Genomic DNA, 22390 nt, shown 5'->3' on the forward strand with positions numbered 1-22390 from the left:
TGCAGACTTGGCTATGTTTTGTCTCTGAATGTGTGTATGTGTGTGTCATGTTGAGTCATAATCACGTCTTGTGTTCACAGTGGGATATTTGGCGAGCGCCTGCCTCTTCGGTACTACCTGAGTTTTGGGATGCTGACAAGCGGATTGTTCACATGTCTTTTTGGCCTCGGTTACTACTGGGGCATCCACTCATTAGGGTACTATGCCTTCATCCAGGTAAAGACACACTATCACTAGGGCCCCTTTTACACATGCAGTCTATCCCTGAAATGTTCAGGAACATTTCAGGGATAGTATGGGGTCCTGTGTGAATGGCAGCAGGGATCAATATTCAGGGAAATCTATACGACCAATTTTCAACCTCATGACCTGGTAACATTTCAGAAAAAATGCTGGTACGACTGTGTTGTGAATGAAAGCAGTAACATTGCAGGACAAGCACCTAAAGGCTTACACTGCATTTGATGAAAGACACTTGTACGTATGACGTATTTGAATCCCATGAATCAAATGTCTGTTCTCTGAATATGAAATACATTACAAGAACACTGGCACCTGGAGTTGACAGTGGTTCAGTGAATGTCTGTTGTCAGTCAGCCTGGTGAAGGCAATTCGGCCGACTGCTGCTGATGACAGACGGCTGCCTCTGTGGACAAAAACTCCAATGCAGGTTGGAGTTGGTGTAGGTATAAAAGAAGTATCTCCACAGTGACGTCACACTTGGAACCACATTGCACAACAAAATATGACGTCGTCCGTGACGTCCTGAACGAAAAGTTTTGAGCAACACCGTTTTCTCACGGAAATACATAATTTCTGTCGAGACTTTCATTAAGAGTGTCAGGTGCTCTACCACAGATCAGGTTTTATGGCAGTTTGTTCATAGACACATATGAATTATTCACATGTGTAAGTAAAGAGTTATAGATTAAGAAATGCACATTTTTATATTTCTCTGCAGACCTGTTCATATCACTGGGTTTAAAAACATTGATAGTGTAAACAAAACTCAATTTAGGGCTGTACCCAACTCAGAATAAAGAAAGAATTATTAGACTATATGAAGCTGTCGTGTAAAAGCTGTTCCCTTGTTGGAGGGGGCATTGTGTATAGCTGATGATTCTTCTCTGTTTATTTATTTTCTTTCTGAAGCTACTGTAAGTATTGGTTTTTAACTGTAACTGACAGATCATCTATTTCTTCCAGTTATTAGTGTTTTGAGAGAGGGGGAGGTAAAATAAGATTGTTTTCTTTCCCTGCTCCTCTTCGGTAATGCAATGTGTATTAGGGTTGCTGTGATCGTGAATCTGATTGCTGTGCATGGACATAAGTGGAACAAAAAAAAAAGAAAGAAGAATCAAAACAGTTTCGTTTTTGGGTGGGTTTTTTTTTTCCATATAAAGGTTTAAATTTTGAACAGGGCCCAGCTGGACATTTAGTGTGACAGTGGCATTCATTTAATATAGTAAACAAGCTAACGGCGCTAACGATGGTTCGGTAATGTGCAACAACATTTTTTGCCCACACCAGATATCAAAGAAAAGCCAGAGACTGTGTCATATTAAATATCTGTGAGCTGTAAATTCACCACTTCTAAGCAGAAGAGAGACGATAATGTTTCCTCTCAGCCTTATGGTGCAAAGTTTCTCTTCCTCTGTGCCGCTGCATCACGTTCACAGCTGTCTGTATCAAAGAGCAGCATCTATGTCAAGAACACTCACTCTGCAGCAAAATCTGGGGACCAAAACATCCCCAGAAACACACTGCAAAAAAAACAAAAGACTGCTTAACTTGAAGCAGTTGACTGAGGGGTCTCCGACTGATGATTTGAATTGACTCTCAAAGGGCAACTCTAACTCAGTGATCATCAGAAGAAACTAAAGGTTGTTGATTATTTGTTGCTTTCTTTTGGAGTAAAGAGAAGTTTAATTCAGTACACGTACTGGTTTTGGCACATCTAGCTTAGCATAAAGACTAGAAGCAGGGGAAACAGCCAGCCTGGCTCTGTCCAACACCTCTAAAACTTACTTTTATCTTGTTTGTTTGAGCCGTACACAAACAGAAACGTAAAAACAACAGTTTGTGGTTTCAGGGGAAGTTACATGGTAGCTGGGCAGCGTGTACAGCTTCACAGTTTTTGTACTATCATGCCTCAGCAGAGACCAACAGCTGTGCTCACTGACCGTATCTGGTAACCCACACCATAGCTGGAGATGCTGCACAGAAGTTCTGCCTGACTGGATAAGCTAACGTTTGTCACAAATTAACTACAGCACATAATTTCCCCTAATGCTGTTTTAAAATGGTTGTTTTTCTGTTTCTGTTTGTGCATGGATCTTAATTCACCTTCTGAAAGAGAGCAAATATTTCCCCAAAAACCTGTTGAACTAAAACTAGTCCTTTAAACACTGTTAGTTTGTGTGCATCCTTCTGCCCTCCCGTCTTTGTTAAAGTTTGAAATGTACCTTCAAACCTTTTACACAATCATAAAGCTTTGAGCAGCTCTAACCAACCTCTCGTCCAGTTTCCGAGGCAGAACATACAACAAAATCACATTAGGAGAGAAAGAGGGAAGCACAAAGATAAGATGTTATTGCTGACTCGTTCATCTACACCAACACACTCACACACAGCCGGGTTTCATTAGTCGCTGAACTTGTAGTAAATGTGCGTTGGTTCCTCATTGCCTCAGTGCATGTGAAGGCACTTGTCAAAAGAGATTTGTTTCACTTCAGTCTTTTTCAGAAGTCCCTTTGACCAATAATAACCACACACACACACCCTGCATGATCAGATTTTAGCTGTGTAAGAGTTGGTTTACCTCAGAAACAAGTGAAGACACCAGTTTTGGACACAAGCTACTTTCCCTTTGCGTGTTTTAAGGCTGCAGCCTTTATTATATATATTTTTTGCCAGTTTACTCATTTAGTCTCTAAAATGTTGGAAAACTGTGAAAGATGCAGATGAGAGTTGTTTATCTTTTCCAAAAACTAAATGTATTGACTGGAAACAGAGATTTTTATGACGACAAAAACCACTTAGATTCTTTCTTTCTTTCAGATTTTTAAAGTTTTTTTTCTGTAGATCAATTTCAGTGCTGTTAAAGCTGCACTTGACTGATCCAAAAGTCTGCTGTAACGGTGCATGTGCACTTTAGTAAGTTAGAATCTACTCTGTAATGTAATTGTGAAGTGTCAGATGAGCCTCACACCATCACATGACCGTCTCCGGGAGTCACATTCCCAACCCATAGGAAACTATAATTAGAATTGGTACACATGCTATAAATATTAAATCAACGTTATACTCATTTAAATTAAAATGAGATTATGAGGTGTACAACAGTCCTCTTTGAAATAATAGAGCTCAAAATACAACACATAAATCCTGAAAAGGAGATTTCTTAAAGACGGAAGTTGCTTTATGTTTATTGTACTGATTAATAATCATTTTACCCCATTACAGGTGTGATCACTGTGAGCTCTGTGGGTGGGTACACACCTTATTTATCATATGTTCCATTTGAAAAAGCAGAGATCTCACGGTGGCTCAGTCAGGCTTTCCTCACACACACATCACATGACTCACAGCTGCATCATATGACTGCAGGAGTGTGTCTGGGCTTGTGTCGGTTTGGTGTGGGAATGTTAAGGTGTAGGAATGGTGTGCTCACTGGTCTCCTCTCAGTCTCCTCATTATGTAGAGTTCGCAGGGTCATACCAGACTTAAGAGGCTTTAATGCATTAAGTTAACACCGGCTGTTTGCTTCATTCTGCAGGTCATGAACGGGCTGATGCAGACCACCGGTTGGCCAGCAGTGGTGGCATGTGTCGGCAACTGGTTCGGAAAGGGGAAGTGAGTACTGAGCGATGTGCAGCGGGGACGCAGTCCTGCTGACAATGCAGCATTGGATGCTTTTTTTGAAACTGGCTGACTCACACATGCACATTTGTCATGTTTTGACAGCACAGTGAGACTCAGGCTTTGATTTATCTCAGACCGCAAACAGCAAATCCTGTATTTCATAAATCTAAACTGCCCCTCATAGATACACCGTTCAGACAGCAGAGAGGACTGCTCTGTATTTTTTGAATGGTGTTCCTTGCTTTTAGTTTCCAGAAAGTCCTCTTTACAAAAGCTTTTATTTGTATAAAGAGTTTATTTTGGGGACAGTTCGGAATGATTCCATTGGTACCATCCATAACTTTTAACTGTGGAAACTGAAAAAAAAGCGTATGGTACTGATCTGAACCAAACAGTACTGCTCTGTGGAAACGGGGCTAAAGTGTGTGCAGATTTAAACAGGAACATGTTTCTGTTTCAGTATCAAGTGCACAATAATTTCTGTAACAAGCTGGAATTAACAGGCAACGTCAGTCCTCACGTTAGAAACAGAAGTTTGGACTGGATCAGATAAATACCACGTTAACTTTGAGACCTTACTCCTCACCCTTAAGGCCATCCACAACCTAGCTCCTCTGTACCTCTCCAAACTCCTCCACATCCACACCCCCACCCTGTCCCGCTAGCCTGCCTGACCACCATGGGGTCTAGAGCCTTCAGCCGCTCTGCCCCTCGCCTCTGGAATTCCCTCCCACCGCCCCTAAGGTGACCCTGAGTGTCTTGAAAGGCGCCTGTAAATAAAACGTATTATTGTTAGAATATTAGAATGAAAGAAATGTTTTTTCTAAAATGTTAAACTACTTATTTAACGTGGCTGACGGCTGATAGAGCCCTGCAGGGATGACACTTTTTTAGGCCAAACCAGAGGTTTACATCGCCCTTGTTCCCTCGACAAATAGCCCGGGGGATTATTGCAGAAAAAAAGCTGTGTGGCAAACAAACCTTTATGATTCTTGCACAGTTTGTTCAGCAAGATAATCTTCACAAATGAGCACAACTTGTGGGATTTTTAAGGCATATGTGCAACCGCAAGGCATGACAAATTTATATATGTCAGCACGTCATCTGTATCGGCCAATATCGGCTTTAAGATGAACTAAAAAGATCAGCTAAGGTGCTTTTTCTTAATTTGGACAATGAATGAATATTACATACCCTGAAAATCATTTTATTTCATCTGCTGGTGGGTCATCACAATAACAGCATGCATGCATAATATGATGTTAAATAGATATTAAACACCTGCAGCAGTGTGAAGAGAAAAGAGAAGTGCTCATGGTCTGTTGTGTGCTTGTGTTTTGATCATCAGGCGTGGCTTCATCATGGGTGTGTGGAACTCCCACACCTCAGTGGGAAACATCTTGGGCTCCCTCATCGCAGGAGCCTTCGTGTCCACGGCGTGGGGAATGTCCTTCATCGTCCCTGGACTCATCATCGCCTCCACGGGCATCCTCTGTTTCTTCTTCCTGGTTGAGAGTGAGTTTCTGTTCATCAGAGAAACACATACACACACACAAAGCACACAAATCACACAAAGCAACAAGCATCAGACAGTTTGATGTTGGATCAATTTGGATCACAAATTTGCTCTTGTGAAAACTATGGCGCCTGAACGACTGGTGTAAATCCGAAGAGTTCATTTATCTGGAGTGTGTTTCTCTGAGCAAATCACAGACACGCCTGCACTTACAGGATCGTGCTTGACCTCATGTTTGTAATGCAAAGTCCTTTCAGCCGCTCTAAGTTTGAAGGTTGATGTTTAACTGACCTACAGCTCATTCAGAGTGAGCCTTTAGCTCTGTCTGGCCTCCCAGCTGCTTTTTGTATCGCTGATTGATGTATGGATTTTATTTTTATTTTTTTCTAGGGCTGTCGTAGTTCATGGTTTAATAACATGTTAATGCAAACTCCTATAAAAATCTAAAAAAATTTAAAAAATCAGATGCACAATTAACAAGACTTTAATTACACCTCCTGTCAAACCTGAATGTTGCTTTAAAGTCCTCAGCTGCATCTTCTCCTCTCCTTCATTCAGAACCTGAAGACGTCAACTGCACTCCTCCTCAGCACCACGTGAGTTAAAGCAGAAACATTTATCTCTCTGTTCACCTGTAACAAGACGAATTCATCATGTGTGTGTGTGTGTGTGTGTGTGTGTGTGTGTCAGAGCGGACAGGAGAATGGCGAGACGGAGCCCGTGGTGCACAACCCGTCCCATATTGACAGAACCGACAACGGTGCCATCACCAGAGAGCCTGTGGAGCCTATAGAGGAGCACACGGAGGCCATCAGCTTCTGTGGGGCTCTCAGTATACCTGTGAGTGGAGACAACTGTTTTATACCATCATGTATACACCGATCAGCCGTAACAATAAAACCACTGACCGGTGAAGTGAACAACATCGATCATTTCATTACAATGCAATGTTCTGCAGGGAAACCTTTGGTCCTGGTGTTCATGTGGATGCCTACGCACTCCACCCACCTAAATATTGTTACAGACCAAGTACCCCCACTTATTGCAGCAGCACCCCCGATGACAGTAGCCTCCCAGCAAGGCAGTTCCATGCCACACCACAAAAACTGCTCAGGAATGTTCCAAGGAACGTGACAAAGAGCTTTAGGCATCAATCTAGCTTTCACATTCCCCAGATCTCGATCTGATCGAGCATCTGTGGGACAAACCGGTACCCCAAAGGTCCTTTGTCCAGGCCTCGACAGGTCAGGGCCAAGTCTGATCTATGGTGGAGCCTCTGACCTGTCGAGGCATGGAGACAGGACCTCTGTGGGCGTCCTGTGTTGTCTGGCACCAAGGCGTTGTCGACGGATCCTTTGAGTCCTGTGGGTTGCAAGGTAAGGTACGGGCATGCCCAGTGGATGTTTGATCAGACTGGGATCTGGGGAATTTGGAGGCCAGGTTGACACCTTGAGCTCTTAGTCACGTCCCCTAGACCATTCCTGAGCAGTTTTGTGGTGTGACATGGTGCATTGTGCTGCTGGGGGGCAGAAGATCATTGCACTGTAACAAAATGATCAATGTTACTCACTTCACCAGCCAGTAGTTTTAATATAAATATTCTTTAACCATCAGATGTCTTTCTTGTTTGGTTTGAAGGTGCTGAATTATTAGTATGGTATCTCACCATAATGATAATGTATCTTATATTCAGAGTTTGTGTGGTTTAAAAGACATCAAGCTATTATGAGCAGGATTTCAAAATTCTTTATTGTAGCACCCTCTAGTGGCGGCATCAGGAATCACGCGTTCAAATTAGTATAATTAAATTTTCTTCAGAATAAAATGTATACAACTTAGACCCAGAAAAGATAGACCCACAGTTCCTTTAATGCTGATTAGAGAAAAAAGATTTACAAAATTCAGCTTAATAAGGTTTTTTAAATTCAATCTCAGCTTTTTTAATTCTGTCTGAACACTAAACGCATCGACAGTTTCTTGAAAACAAGAGCACCCACACTTTTCTCTGAAGATTACTGCTATATTTAACCATCTATCCATCAATCCATCCATCCATCACTTTTCATCTGCTTATCCGGGGCCGGGTCGCGGGGGCTGCATGTTTAGCAAAGCACCCCAGACGTCCCTCTCCCCAGCAACACTTTCCAGTTCCTCCTGGGATATGTAATCCCTCCAGCGTGGTCTGGGTCTGCCCCGGGGCCTCCTACCAGTGGGACGTGCCCAAGACACCTCTAACAGGAGGCGCCCAGGAGGATCCTGATCAGATACTTGAACCACCTCAACTGACCCCTTTCGATGCGAAGGAGCAGCAGCTCTACTACGAGCTCCCTCTGGATGTCTGAGCTCCTCCCCCTATCTCTAAGGCTGAGTCCAGCCACCCCATGGAGGAAACTAATTATGGCCGCTTGTATCCACAATCTCATTCTTTCGGTCACTACCCGGAGCTCATGACCATAGGTGAGGGTTGGGATGTAGATGACCCATCAACAATTATATATTTATACTATAACAGGGGTGTGCCACAGTGAAAGGAAATTATGACACAGTTATTAAATATAGCAGTAATCTTCAGCAGAAGTGCCACATTGAACAGCGACTGCTACGTATAATCAAGGGAGGCGATGGGCGTTTTTCGCAGCAGATATTTTGACATGTTACAGCAAGAAAAGCACAGGAGTAAATAATAAAATAAATGATGGCTGAATTTCAACTACCTGCTTCAGTTTCCGGGTCCTGGTATTGTGCATGTTCGCTCACTGTCACAGTGACCACCTTTACCTGCACAAAATAATACATTTTTTGCCCTTATTCCAAATAAGACAATTTTCCTACTTAGCTGTTAACATGTCCACTGAAAAAGAATATATTTCCATCTACATGCAGCTGTGCATACTCTGATTAACGTGGCCTAACATGTCGTTTATCACGTCAAAATACGGAAAAGTGTAACAGCTATCACCAGTGCCATTTTGCTTCTTTGCATCAAAATAGGATTTTCTCAGAGTTTCCTACAGGTGGCAGACTTGTTCAACCGTGTAAACACAGCCTCCCTCTGTCATTCCCTCACCCACCCTCTAGAAAAGGTCCATGTTAAGAATATATTACACATATGCTTCCACACACATACACATTACATCACCCGTATCAAATTCTGCCATATTTGGAATATAACATGTTAATGTAGCCAGTGTCACGGCTTACTTATCATAAATGTTAATAGTAACACCTGTGCTTCTCCGAATACAAGTCAAAATGTCTGCTGTGAGAAGGGCCTGATATTAGATCATTTGGGTTTTACTGAGGTAAAGCTCCTGCACAGCTGCTCTGTAATGAGACAAAATGAAACACATTTTTATTTCCCGTAATGAGAGGTAATGTCAAAAAAGTATTGTTTTTATATCAATATTGAATTTCAGGTATCAGCATTTGATATATGATCCCCTGTCAGGTCAAACTGTGGCATTTAACAGGATTGTTTTCATTTGCTTTTCTCATCTCCCTGGCTGTGTGTCCCAGATGGTTGATTATGAATTACAGCTCTGTCATAATGAAAACATTTGGAGGTGATGAACGCCTCCCGCAGAGTTTACATGGTGTTTTTATGTCTCACACAGGGAGTGGTGGAGTTCTCTCTCTGCCTGCTGTTCGCCAAGCTGGTCAGCTACACGTTCCTCTACTGGCTTCCTCTCTACATCTCAAATATTGGTCAGTATTAAACACACATTCATGATTTTTTTGTTTTTGTTTTAGAATATCACACATGTGGTTTTGTTTGATCCACACCATTTAAAGTCTTTCTTTAAATGTTTGTTTTGTTTTTAATTCACAGCACATTTTCAGGCCAAAGAGGCGGGAGACTTGTCGACACTATTTGATGTGGGAGGAATTGTGGGTAAGCTTCAGCCTCGACCAATCAAAATTTGATTTGCCAGGGTATTTATGAGGGAAGAAAGTTGAGGTGGACATATTGTGATCCATGAGACTAGATATTGTCTTAGAGTTTGATATCTTAATTTCATAAGTGATGTGATTAGACACGAATTCCCGCTGGGCTGCGCAATGGACGCAACGCGAATGATGCAAATACGCGAATTGAGCGGCGTGAATGAAGCAAGTAGCGCGATTTCACATCATACACTTTTTCACTAGTTTTTATTATTATTCAACACCATTCAAGTAAAAACTTTCAGAAATTTTTCAATACTTTAAGACTTAACTGTGTCGATACAGTGGTTTACAAAATATGCAACACAAATCAAAACATAATCCTCAAATACAGAGTTCAGGAAAATAGTTTCCGGGCATTTCTGATCATCATGTATGAAGACATTTTGCAAATAGCTTGCGTTCATTCTTCCCTCCATCGGTGTGAGGCGTAACCTTTAGATATTTACATCTATGAATAAAGTGTTTGCCCAGCAGAATCAAATTGTTTATTACAAACTCCAAATTTTTCAGCTTTAATCGACATCACATTTAAAGGGTTTATCAGTATATCTTTAGACTGAAAGCAACTCTGGAACACAAGCCCAAATTCCTGTACAGGCTGAAGAAAATATGTTCAACCATCTCAACATACTTTTTCACCAGAGTTGAAAAATCGAAACTTCGTGCCGCGATAGTCAACCAGCATTGAGACGTATTATGCCGAAGACGGTGGAAGTTCATTCATCAATTCAGTGATTTCACTCGTGTATGACGCGGATTATTCGCGCGTATGAAGCAAGTCAACACAAAATATTCTAGCGTTCAAATGCGTTTGGTGTGAACACAACAGAACATAACCTGAGCAGACAGATCAATTCAATACAAGCGTGATTGCTCATCCGTAATAACTCCTAAATATAGTGGGTTTTTTTAAAAATATTGCACTTTTTGAGAAAAACAAGGTTTGAAATTGCACCACTTGAAAGTTTTAATTTAATTCTTCAAGGGAAACTGAAACCACATACATTCAGATAGATGGTTTTCAAAGTAAAATATCAGTCGGGTACAATACTTAAATATAAAATCAGTGCTGTAAATTCAGTGGTATTTAAATTTGAGCATAAAGTTTTCAGTAATGGTTCAGTTGCACAATTAGGCATTCAGTTGCTTTGCTCCTTGAAATTTAAGAAGGTTCTATAGTCTGTCTGTCCCTGGATCCTGCTTTACGTTTATTAGTTATTATCAGTCTTTCAACATGTTGTCTCCCTCCCCAACATCATGTTGTAACTAAAAACATGAAGTTAAAATAGTCTAACAGATGAATATCATCACAGTGCTGCAGGAGGACAAACACTCTGACTGCAATGTTCTGTGTCTGCAGGAGGCATCCTGGCGGGCCTTGTGTCTGACTACACGGGAGGGAGAGCGACAACTTGCTGCGTCATGCTGCTCGCTGCTGGTCCAATGGTGAGTGTCATCCAATGAATCTTTATTGACAGCACTGTTGTTGACACATTTGCAAGGTCACCCGTTTTTACAAGTGGCTCTGTGGCTTCATTCCAAAGGTTAGCCTGTATGTGTTGAAAGGATGAGGCCAACAGCATGTAACTTCTGCACCTCCTCTTGTTGTCAAGCTTCAGAAAATCAAGCCCATGATGGCCAATCACAGGTCATTTCAGAGAGAGGGCGTTCTTATCGGTTGTTCTACAAACGCAGATGCTCGTGCACATCACAGATGTTTAATTTTTTGGCAATTTAATGGCAGAGAATCCTGCAGAGAAAATTGCTGTTCCAGCACTGACGACATGCAATAAAAAGTGTCTGTGAAGACTTTCAGCGATTAAAAGAAAATGTTGCTAAAAGTTTAGCTTTTTGCTAACCAGAGCTAAAGGCTAACAGCTGCGGCTAATTAAAGTCTATGTAGCTAGCTAGAGCCTCGAATCACTGTATGTCATCACAAACGGATTTACAGGCCGGACGTTCAGTCAGGCCCGCCATCTATGGGGGGGTTAAATGGTATAGATGACCCCAACCCAAGGCCAAGGGGGGCCCATGAAAAGGTCTATGGTTGATCCTTAAATGAAGTACAACAATTTACTTACTGACTAAAATCACTGACAATACAAGTTAAATGTATTTTCATGATAAATAAATGTCATTTTATAATTAAAACACATTTCAACGTGCCATCTGATACTCCCACCCCCTGCAGGTACTGTGAAATATTGCGGTCCATCTGACATGGGTCAGGTGTGCGAGACGCAGAACTCACGAGTGCCGCTAATGTAAACGTGTCAGTCAGAATGTCCTGCCAAAACTCAAGGGCTCCCTCCTTCAAGAAAAGTCAGGGTACAGACAGAGTGAGAAAATAGAAGGAGCAGAGAGGTGATAGTCAAATGTCTGGAAAAAGAAAAGAAAAGAAAAATGTGAAGAAGCAGCAGGTGTGACAGCTGGAGCTGAAGATAAGACGCGAGGCAGACTCATTTTTAGCAAATAAAACCTGCTCTATCAGGCTCAGTTTTAAGGCTACAGCAAAGACACAGTTATCAAATTAAACTTAAGACCTAAGGTATCCATTAGCACCAACCATGTCATGCTATCTTGTTGGAAAGGGGGCCAGATAAAGCTCCAAAGTTATGCTAAATTTGTCGAGGGAAAAAGGGATTTTTCGAATTGGTGTATTTAAATGTTTCTGCATACTGTGGTCCCTGAACATCCTTGAAATTGCATAAGTTGAGTATGACTGAAAAACTGAGAGTTGACAGCCATATACTCTTTACACTGTTTCAGTCACTGACACTGTCATGTCATTATATGCTATGTTATAGAAGGGTGCCAGTGATCATGTGAGTTATCATGTCCAGTGTGTTTCCATTCATATACCTGCCACATATCCTGTTCTGCTTTTGCGTCCTAACGCTGCCTTGAAGCAGCAGGGATAAGGAGCTGGCCTCCAGATTGTTTTTCCCTTATCCTGGTGATCGGCACATCTGGGTGATGTTAGTATATGTTGGATGTGTTTCCATTCACATCTCCTACAACTGCAGAGCAACACCAACACACTGCCCCGTTCTTATGCATAACTCTTTCTGGTGCTGACAGGCAATTTAATTTGCGCTCGTCTTAGTGACTTGATCGCACACCATTACGTTTGTTGTGTTAACCTCAACATTTGTTTATTGTGTTTCATATCATAGGCCCACGAATATTTATCCATATCTCATAATTATCAGACTTTGATCCTCTGCCTGACCCTCCTTGTGTCCGAGGAGATTTAATGTCACTATATCATCACGCTATTATTAATACAAGCAGTAACCACTGTATGTGAACACATGAATGTATCAGACCTGCAGCACTGGATTTTAAATGACCTGTAATAAACTGGAGTTTCTGTGAAACAATATGAGCCTCATCCATTATGTAATATATTACAATTTGAAAGTTATGTACCCAACACTGAGCTCAGGACAGAAAAGGATGTGCTGCAGGAGGAGGGTGGATTCTCAAATTCTGAAGTTTTTTTCCCTCTCCCAGAAAACTGCCTATCCCAGCTTTAACTGATATTTGTGGCCACTGGGGGGCAGCATAGGACTTCACCACCTACAGTGTATTTTGTCAGTGGCCACTGTAGTCATTAATTATTATTATTAAGAGGTAGAAGTGTTGGACACAATAATAAAAACACCTTTATCATCTGGTGCTGTGAATGTCTCAAAGGCTGTATTACAGTTGAGTGAAACATTTTGTAAGACAAAAATGTATTTTGAGAAACAAAATATCATTGAAACTGATGCAGTGTGTGCGTATGTGTCATGCACCATATTAACAGTCTACTGATGTAATTTCCAGCATAGATTTATCTTAATGAGTTGTGATAAGGGGAACGTTAAGTTGAATGTGTGATGCTGGAGTCAAATTCTGTGTGTGTACTAACTATTAAAGCTTACTCTGATGTCTGCTGATCGTTTTTTTGTTTATGTTCCAGCTTTTCCTCTATAATTACATTGGACAACGCAGCATGGGTACTACAGTCGGTAAGACTTCTTTACTGTATTTCTTGTTTCATTTCTCAGAAGGTTTTGGGTTTTTTCCAGCTAGAATGAGCCAAAGTATAAAAAAAATTTTTTATACTTTACCTTTTTACTTTTTTGGGTTTTGTTTTTACAAAACAAGGCAGACAAACCCAGAGACAACAGGCAGGAACATCATAGGTGAAGGTGAAATGCTTAACGTCTTACCTTTATGTCCAAGATCGTACTTTAAGGTCAGAAAGGTCCTTATGATCCTTGAATATGATTCATAGAGAGCTTGGGGCCGGTTGCACAAAGCACCTTAAGTTTGCTCCTTAAGTATGACACTTAAGGTTTAGTTTTTCTTTTGCTGAGGAAATAACTTAGTGTGTTGCACAGAATCTCTTAAAAGGTTTCTGTAGTCAAGGAAAGACATTCAGACATTCACTGCACTGAAACAGATTTTACAACAGTGTAATTCTGCTGTTTCCATGGAGACCATTTGTTTGCTTGAACAGGCGCTTGTGATAACCTACGCTTCCTGTTGTCGCACCTAAGTATCGTCTCACACAGTCGGCCTGATAGTAAAGAAAAAATGGCAGAAGATAGGAGGACACAAAAACAAAATGGCGGGAGGAAGAAAAATCAGACCTCTAGAGGGGTTCAATGAAAGAAAGACTAAACTGAAAAATAAATTTGCTCCGAAAATAACAGCCAACGTGAAGCAACCAGTGTAGGAGGAAACTGCGACGTGTGGACGGGAAGTTCAGGTGACTACAACAACATGTCGGCTGGCACATGAACAGACACAGTGACTCAAATAATAGTCAAAGTAATAAAAATAGGACAAGAATAACCCGATGTCATCACACACGCAGTGAAAGACGACCGGGGATAATTGAGTACCAGCGTGTAGCGTGTACCAGGCATAATGCAAGTCCTGAGTCTGAAATATGTCTGTCAGCGAGTCCTACTCCACCTATTTAGACTCCACCGTAGACAACGGCAGCATTTCTCCGACCACGTAGCGAGCCACAAGCTCCGTGGCTTCTTTCAGACTGATAGGTTTAACGTTATCTCCGTTATTAGAACCAAACGACAGCCGTTGCTGTTTCGGAGCTGAAGGACCAGCGTTCTAAAAGTAACAGAAGTAACTGATGTCTTGTTTGAAAATGTACTTAAGTATTTGATTAATCAAACAGCAAACTAACGCGTTAGGTTACTCGTTACTGCAAAAAGTAATCAAAGTACTCTACTCGTTATACCCAACTCTGGAGGTGTCTCATGATTTTTTCCTTACTTTGGTCACTAAGGTGCAATGGTTTAACAAACTTTAAGCAACACCTGAAGTATAAGACCAAGATAAGGAGAAAAACTTAAGGAGAAGACTTAAGTATGTTTTGTGCTACAGATTTTATTTAAAGGAAGTCTTAACTCGGAAAATCTTCACTTAAGGTGCTTTGTGCAACCAGCCCCTGCATATTTTTAAGGAGGGAGATCTCTTCCACTCATTGAAGCTACAGGTATATTCTGTATGTCTTAATGCTGAGGGAAATAAAACAAAATTTACCTAACAAAATAAACATATAAATAAAAGATCACTTCAAAGTCAATAAAATGTCAATTTTTTTCCAATATTTTTTTTTCAATAGCATGTCTCAAAAACAAAACAAAACAAAAAGCTCAGTTGTACGATAACATAAATTTCCTTCAGTATTTCTGTCCAGAGGTTGTTGACTCTTACTTACTGGGATAAAAGATTGTGATTTTTAAGAAAAGATTTTAGGAAAACTACGTACTCACATTAGGGTTTTTTGTAGTGTTTCACTTTTATGGAAATGCAAAGAGTAACAGGTTAGTTAGTCTGTGATGTTTGGAGCAGTCAGAGTCAGATCATGATCAACCTGTGAGAGTTTATTCACATACAGTGTAGGAAAAAAACATTAAAGAGGAGTGGATTCTTTATTTATTTATTTTTCCATATGTAGCTATGCTGCTGGTGTGTGGAGGCCTGGTGAACGGACCGTACGCCCTTATCACTACTGCTGTATCAGCTGACCTGGTAAGACCTGAGGCATTATGGGAAACATCCCAGCTGTCTGTTCGTTATTGTTGATAATGGCTTTGCAGCAGGAACACCTGTGACCCCCACAGCAGTGACAATATTAGACGTGGTGTACATCCATGTTCATCAGCTGAGACAGCTCAAAGAGTGGCCCCTCTGTCTGCTGATATTTCAACAGTATAACCATTGACTTCATCTTCTTGTCAAGCAAAATCCTAAATGATTGAGTTGGGTTTATTCCCACCTGGACCTTTATGCTCTGCCATTTCTCCTGTAACCTGTGTCACCTGTGACAGGCTCTTATGATACCACAACTATCACACATTCACATATATGGAGTTTTTTCACGTAGGTTTACATTACCAAAGGTTTATGACAAAATCACTTGAGGCACGGCGAGAGAGGAGAGGGAGAGACGCTGTGCTGCTGCCAGAGGAGCTGCTGAATGAGTTCCCTCTGAGCAGTAAGTCACTAAAAGAGTCTGAGAAGTCCGGGCTGTTCATAAAACATTCAGGACACCACAGTTTATTCCACACTACTGAAGCTGCTCCTCTTTGTGGAACCACCATGGAGTCTGTAATAATTTTACTTTCAGCCATGATTGTTGTTGCCATGGGTAACAGTATGACATCAGTATGTCAACAAGACGAAACATCCAGAGTATCACAATTTGAATTTTTCATATCATATCAAAAATTACAGCAGTATTATCGTGAACAAGATGATATGGCACACCCCTAGTGAAGGGCCACTGACCAAGCGTCGGTATTTGCTGCGTTGGGAGTGAGTGCGTCGGGACAAATACATACCCACAATATACACATGTGCACCATCATTTCATACTACTCATTCATTTCTGTTTTTTTTTCTGTATCATGTAGTGTGCTTGGTCAGTCAGTATCATTATCACTGTCATTTTATCATCATCAAACCCAACCTTTTCTTTCACATCTCACCTTTTAATGTTTTTTTCTGTGTATTAAAGCAAATGTGTAATTTATACAGTAATGGAAATAATCATTATGTCAAATCCTCTTGGAAGTGTAAAAGGATAATGCATTGTGGGGGAATCCAGATCTTCTAAAAAGACAGGTTTATGCTGTCTTTTCATATAAGTATAATATATTTAAATGATACTTCTGAGAAAATGACCTCTCTCTCCATCAGTGACTCTGCCTGAGGGGTGACCTCAGCATTGTCAGGCTAATAGGGGGTCCCAGGATGTCACAGACCCCTTTTGTGAGGACCTTAGCTTCTCTAGTTGCAGAAGGTGTAAGACTTCCTGTATCCATCTATTGTGAGTTGGAGTAGCATCTTTCCATTTGGAAAGAATTGTGCGCCTGGCCAACAAAGTGGTGAAGGCAATGCCACACCTTGTAGTATTAGGAAAGTTTTCCGTTGGGGGGGGAGACCAAAAAGAGCAGTGAGGGGGTTCAGTTCTGAATTTGTGTGAAGGGGCTGTTCGAGAGTTTTGAATATATCTGATGCACATATGCAAATGATCGGCCGGGGACTGCAACGGTTACAAGCATCACTGTGGTTAGAATACATTTTAGCTAATTTAGCATTGGTGAGGTGGGCTCTATGGAGCACTTTACACTGCAGGAGGCCATGCCTGGCACATGTGGATGAGGAATGGATCAGTTTTAAAATGCTTCTCCACTGGTTGTCAGTTATCACTGTCCCTAAATCCTGCTCCCACAAATCCTTGAGCGATATAGTGGGGACTGGATTCAGGAAGCCAATTTTGGTATAGATGGTGGATATCAGTCCTTTTTGATCAGGATAGAGGAAAATTAATTGGTCTTTTTCTGCTTCAGGAGGGCGGTACGGGAAATGTGGAAATGCCTCACTTGGAGGAATCGAAAAAAGTGGCTGTTGGGCAAATTGTACTTGACAGAAACATGAAAGATGAAAAAGTCTCTCTGTCATACAGGTCGTTAAGTGTTTTGAGGCCTTTAGTTGATCATATACGAAAAGTGGGATCAGAGCAGGAGTGAGGAAATTAGTAATTGTTCAATATCGGAGCATGGATCGAAGCCTTAAGTAGACCGTGTTGTTTCCTGAATTGAAGCCAGATCTTAATTGTGTTAGTGACGACCGGGTTTGATGCTGATACTTTTATACTTCAGTAACATTTTGAATGTAGGTCTTGTAACAGTATTTCTACACTGCAGTGTTGCTACTTTTACTGCAGCAAAAGTAAAAACGTCTCTCATCACTGTGTCTTCGTTGCAACAGGGAACACATGAGTGTCTGAGAGGAAACTCCAGGGCGTTGTCAACGGTGACGGCAATTATTGACGGCACAGGTTCAGTAGGTATGTATGGAATTATTTTACATTTCTCTTCCGAAGCTACTCTAATCTTTACTTGTAATTTTAATAATGATTAAATTAGTGTTAACAGCAGCTTTGTAGTTCCCCTCAGCTGTGCAATGGATTTAAGCCTCTTTTGGCTCATTGTTTTGGTTTTATGACCCATAAAGGCTGGTCTCAGCCTTATTTCCAGGTTTTCAGCCCTGTTAAACTCACTGTACAGGACCTGCCCAGCGCTAAACATCACACAGACACAGTTATCATCAAGCTGCTTAATAACGTGAAGCATTAGAGACACTTACATTTTCCTCAGCAGGTGGTGGAGACCAAAAACAAAGCTAAAAGGAGAATGAACATTAGACAACACAGCTCCAAATAGATGATAATGTCTGCTCAATGTGTTTGCCATATCAGTTTTAAAAGGTGATAATATGTTGGTGCTGTGTTTACAGTTTGTTCTGCTGCCGCCGAGTGACCAAAAAGAATCCATGATGACGGCTTATGTATCAAATAGTTTGTAGTTAAAGAATAACTGTACAATTATAACTTTCCTTTTAGATGGTAAATAAATAGAGTAATAACAGAAGAAACTCTAACTGCATCGAGAGCAACTGAGAGTTTAGACCCTTTTAGAGGATAATGTGGAGGATAAATTTGCCCAGAATTGAAATTAAAATGGAAAATAAGCTATTATTATAGTTCAGTAGTCAGGTTTAGGCCAATAAAGCATTTTTCCCAGCTGAAAAATGCATTTGAAAGCATTAGCTGAAATGCTTTGGTTGGTCTGGTTGCTATGATACGGAATATCTGTGGACATAAACCTGTCGGCACAGGGTAGAGTACTTGCTTTAGATGAAGGGAAGGCTGAAGCATACAGGGAGAGAGGAGTGACCTGCCGGTCTGTGTGGTTTCATGAGAGGAAACTTGATATATATACAGTATAGTAACAGATTTCTGCTCCATTGTTGTTGTTCAGCACTTAAACATATGAAATGTGATGGTTTGTCTTCGCAGTATTTGTCCCTCCCCCACTGTGATTGGATGGTTGACAGTCAGACATTCAGTATGTTTACATGACATTGGAGAAAATCAATTTATTGTGTCAGTCCGACTAAAATCAGACTTTTAAAATACATGTAAACATGTTAGTCCAACTGAAATCGTACTAAATCAAATTTCTCAAAGTGGGACTAACACACCCAGATAATGTAACTCCTGCATGTATACAGTCAATCAGACCCAAACTGGCCGCTCCTGCATGTATACAGTCAATCAGACCCAAACTGGCCGAGGCGCTCTGAGCATGCTCCACAGTTGCCACCCCAGGCTTTGACCCAGAAGTCGAATAGCTTTAAATGTGTAAGAGAAGAAGAAGCCGGTAACAACATAGAGAAATCTACATCCAGAGCTGTGACTTTTTGGAAGGACCAAATGTACAGAGCTGCAAAGTTGTCCACCATGGTACCAGTTAGCTGCTACCTAACCATAACTAACTTGTTTGTCCATTGTTTGGTCTGTGACATAATAGGTCAACAGGAAAAAGGCCAATACTAACAAGCTGAAAGGGGCATATCTCCACCTATTGTAGAGGAGTTGGACATACTTGGATCAATAAATGGATTCCCCTCCCGTGCTTGTGTACTGGGACAAGGACAGTAGTCCAGTTAAATGTCCTCATCCAGCTGTAACTGTAGCTCCACTAACTGTGCATGTAAACGTACTGAGTGACGAGCGCTGCATTTTTACCCAAAGTTGAACATTAATCAACTGTTGGCACTAAGAAAAAAACTCCATCAGGCAGCGCTCGATGCAGAATTCACACCCAGCGCCTCGTTATGCTGCCACGTTAGTGCACAGCGTCAATATGCGGCGCTCCCACTCCCACATTAAAACAATACACTGGTCTCAGAAAAAATGCTTTGGTGGACACAGCCCCTTAAGGCCATAAAATTCTGATTCAGAATCTGTTTCACTGACAATTAGGTTTGCACATGGAAGAAATGAGTCTTGGTGTTTTGGTGCTTAATGATAAATACTGTACAAAAGTCAAGAGACATAACAGAAATTTACCATAGAAAATACTACAAATGAAATATCTTTTGTTTTTCCATTTTCTTCCCCTCTTTTTGCATTTAACATTTTCAGTGAGAACATTTTGGTGCTCTATTTTGTTTCCTGGTGAATGCGTGTAAACGTCTAAAAGGGTTTTCATGTGCTGATGCTCGTGTTCTCTGCAGGAGCGGCGGTGGGTCCTCTGTTAGCCGGTGTGATCTCTCCCACTGGCTGGAACAACGTCTTCTACATGCTCATCTCTGCCGACGTCTTAGCCTGCCTGGTCAGAAACAACTCAATATCTTTACTCTTTAAACACAGCAGGGTTCAGACATCAGGTTCCTTTTGCCATCACTGCTCTCAGTCATGTTTTGGATAATGATGTTTCTGTAGTTTTGTAACAACGCCCTGACTGACACATTTGTTTGTCTTCAGTTTTTGTCCAGGCTTGTTTATAAAGAAGCTCAGGGTTGGTGTGGACGTAATCCTCGAGTCAGAGGGTGAGTATCAACACCCGCTGTGGTCATAAAGAAACTGGTATTATTTTTAGATTTGGGGAAGTCCCTTGAGTTTAATAGAAATCCGATGGCCCGTCCGTGGGTTTTTTTAAGGCTTTGTTTGATGATTATGATACGTCAGTTACTTCTGTATGTGCTATAACCTGTAGTTTGAAATCTACGCTCCTTGCGGTGCCATTAATGCTGACCATTTCAAGACACAACCACCACAGCAGGATCAATAAACACTTCTGTCAGGCAAAAAACAAACTGCTGTAACTCACCCATTAAGCATAATTTGAATCCACAGATCCATATGATCCAAACAGAAATGCTGCTGACACAGTTCTCACACACTGACAGTCCAGATGATATAAATCCAGCGAAAATATTTAGTCCAAACACATTATTACATCCATAGATATCCAGGAACTGCTGTTGCATTGTTTCAAGTGTTAATATTCCTCCACATATTATCCATAAATTCTGCCGTTTGCATGTTACTATGCTGACTCCACATATTAAATGGAAGTGAGCTCCTGACCTTTTCATTGATACCTCACTTGAGCCAATAGGAGCTTCCAGTACTGTTTCTATGGCCTTAATAGTCAATGAGGGCCTGTGATGAAACAGTGTGGATTTCTCACACTTCCTGGTTTACAGCCAATCAGTAGCCAGCGATCGGCGCTATGGCTTTTGGGACTTGTAGTCAGTGACACTCTGGAGCTCCACAGGAGGTTTGAACTCCTAAAGTCCAGTTCACACCAAAGATTCGTGACGAGACGAAACTGTTTTAGAATATTGCAGAGAAAAGTTGCAGCGGTGTGAACTGGCCGGTCTTCGCTCGACTCAAGCCGGCTGATGGTGTCACCTGCAACTCAGCTGGTCAAATCGCCGGCAGCTGGTTTTAGAACGTAAAGCACATCACCTGTTTCTGCAGTCAATCAGGTGGTAGTGTCAAAATGGCCGCAGAAGGCGGCGTGCCAGTGTTAGACAGGGGGGCGTTGCTGCTGCTGGCTGTATGTGCTTATGCCCCGCCCACACACACACATTTTCATTGACTGATTAACTGGAGCTGGTTATTTATATTTATTGTGGCGTATTGGTTATGAATACAGTCCATCTGATGCTTGTTTTGTTTCATCACTGTAGCCAGTATCTCACTATCACTATCCCCATTCAGATTTTAAGAAGCTACAAATTATATTCAGCCACAAAATATTCAGGCGAAGAAAAAAACTTTTATTTCAGTGTGTTGAAACTTAAATAACTCATTTAATGAAGCACTTACAGTGATTGACTGTTGGGGTAAAAAACTCAAGTGTGTTGCCTTTCAAATGAGACCATGCACCTACATGTACTGAAATGAAACAAGAAAAGCTTTCTCTTTTTTTTTGGGATAAACATTGGATGCGCATTATGGGTGAATTTTACAGGACATATAAGAGGTTTTAACTGCCTATGTTTTTAACAGGATAGCAAACTGAAAAACAGTAAAATCAGAGGATGGTATCAAACTAAAATAGGCTGAGTCTCTGTCTGTCAGCTTCACACCTGGTGGGTGTTTTGCCGAGTACCTTAGGAAGTGCTGTGTTAAGTGCGAGCTCTCGAGATTTGTACACACCGTGTGGTGTGTTGAGAAGGGACCCTTAGAAACTGTTACACAACTGAACGGCATGTTGGGTACAGCTCATTCTCATTTAACAACAGATGAAGAAGTGGAGACTAGAGATGTGACACTGTCGCAGTGCAGAAGCTACAAGCACGCTAACTTCCATTTCAAGGGGACTTTTGACATGTTTTTTATCCCGTACATGGAGAAAAACAGAAATATGAAAGCTGTAATTTGTCGTTTTGTGGGGAGCAAAGTGCTGATGAGACTGATCGACTGTTGTTCATCAAAAAATAGTTACACTACGTAACTCCCATTTTACACTGCCTCCATCGTCGCCAACCTAATCGAGACATGGCATGTTAATTAGTGATCTTTAAGAATGTTGATTTGTTGATTTTTTTGTAGCGGAGCCAGGCTAGTTGTTTCCTGTATTTATGCTAAGCTAAGCTAACAGCCTCTCAACTCATCAAACTCTCTGCAAGTCAGCAAATAATGTTTTTCTTAAAATGTCAAACTATTCCCTT

The 22390-nt window shown here is 41.2% G+C and overlaps 1 protein-coding gene across 1 annotated transcript in view; it reads left to right on the forward strand.

Annotated features, from left to right (window-relative positions):
- slc37a2 (solute carrier family 37 member 2) overlaps window positions 1-22390 on the forward strand; it is a 30202-nt gene that overhangs the window by 7385 nt on the left and 427 nt on the right. Inside the window, exons 5-17 of the mRNA XM_050041458.1 lie at window positions 81-216; window positions 3779-3855; window positions 5213-5379; window positions 5939-5976; window positions 6071-6220; window positions 8995-9085; window positions 9210-9272; window positions 10689-10774; window positions 13296-13344; window positions 15309-15382; window positions 17627-17705; window positions 19940-20037; window positions 20190-20254. Of these exons, the coding sequence (XP_049897415.1) occupies window positions 81-216; window positions 3779-3855; window positions 5213-5379; window positions 5939-5976; window positions 6071-6220; window positions 8995-9085; window positions 9210-9272; window positions 10689-10774; window positions 13296-13344; window positions 15309-15382; window positions 17627-17705; window positions 19940-20037; window positions 20190-20254 (1173 nt within the window). The remainder of the gene's footprint in view (window positions 1-80; window positions 217-3778; window positions 3856-5212; window positions 5380-5938; window positions 5977-6070; window positions 6221-8994; window positions 9086-9209; window positions 9273-10688; window positions 10775-13295; window positions 13345-15308; window positions 15383-17626; window positions 17706-19939; window positions 20038-20189; window positions 20255-22390) is intronic.

The sequence above is a fragment of the Epinephelus moara genome, chromosome 3, assembly GCF_006386435.1.
Source record: "Epinephelus moara isolate mb chromosome 3, YSFRI_EMoa_1.0, whole genome shotgun sequence".
Classification (NCBI taxonomy): domain Eukaryota; kingdom Metazoa; phylum Chordata; class Actinopteri; order Perciformes; family Serranidae; genus Epinephelus; species Epinephelus moara.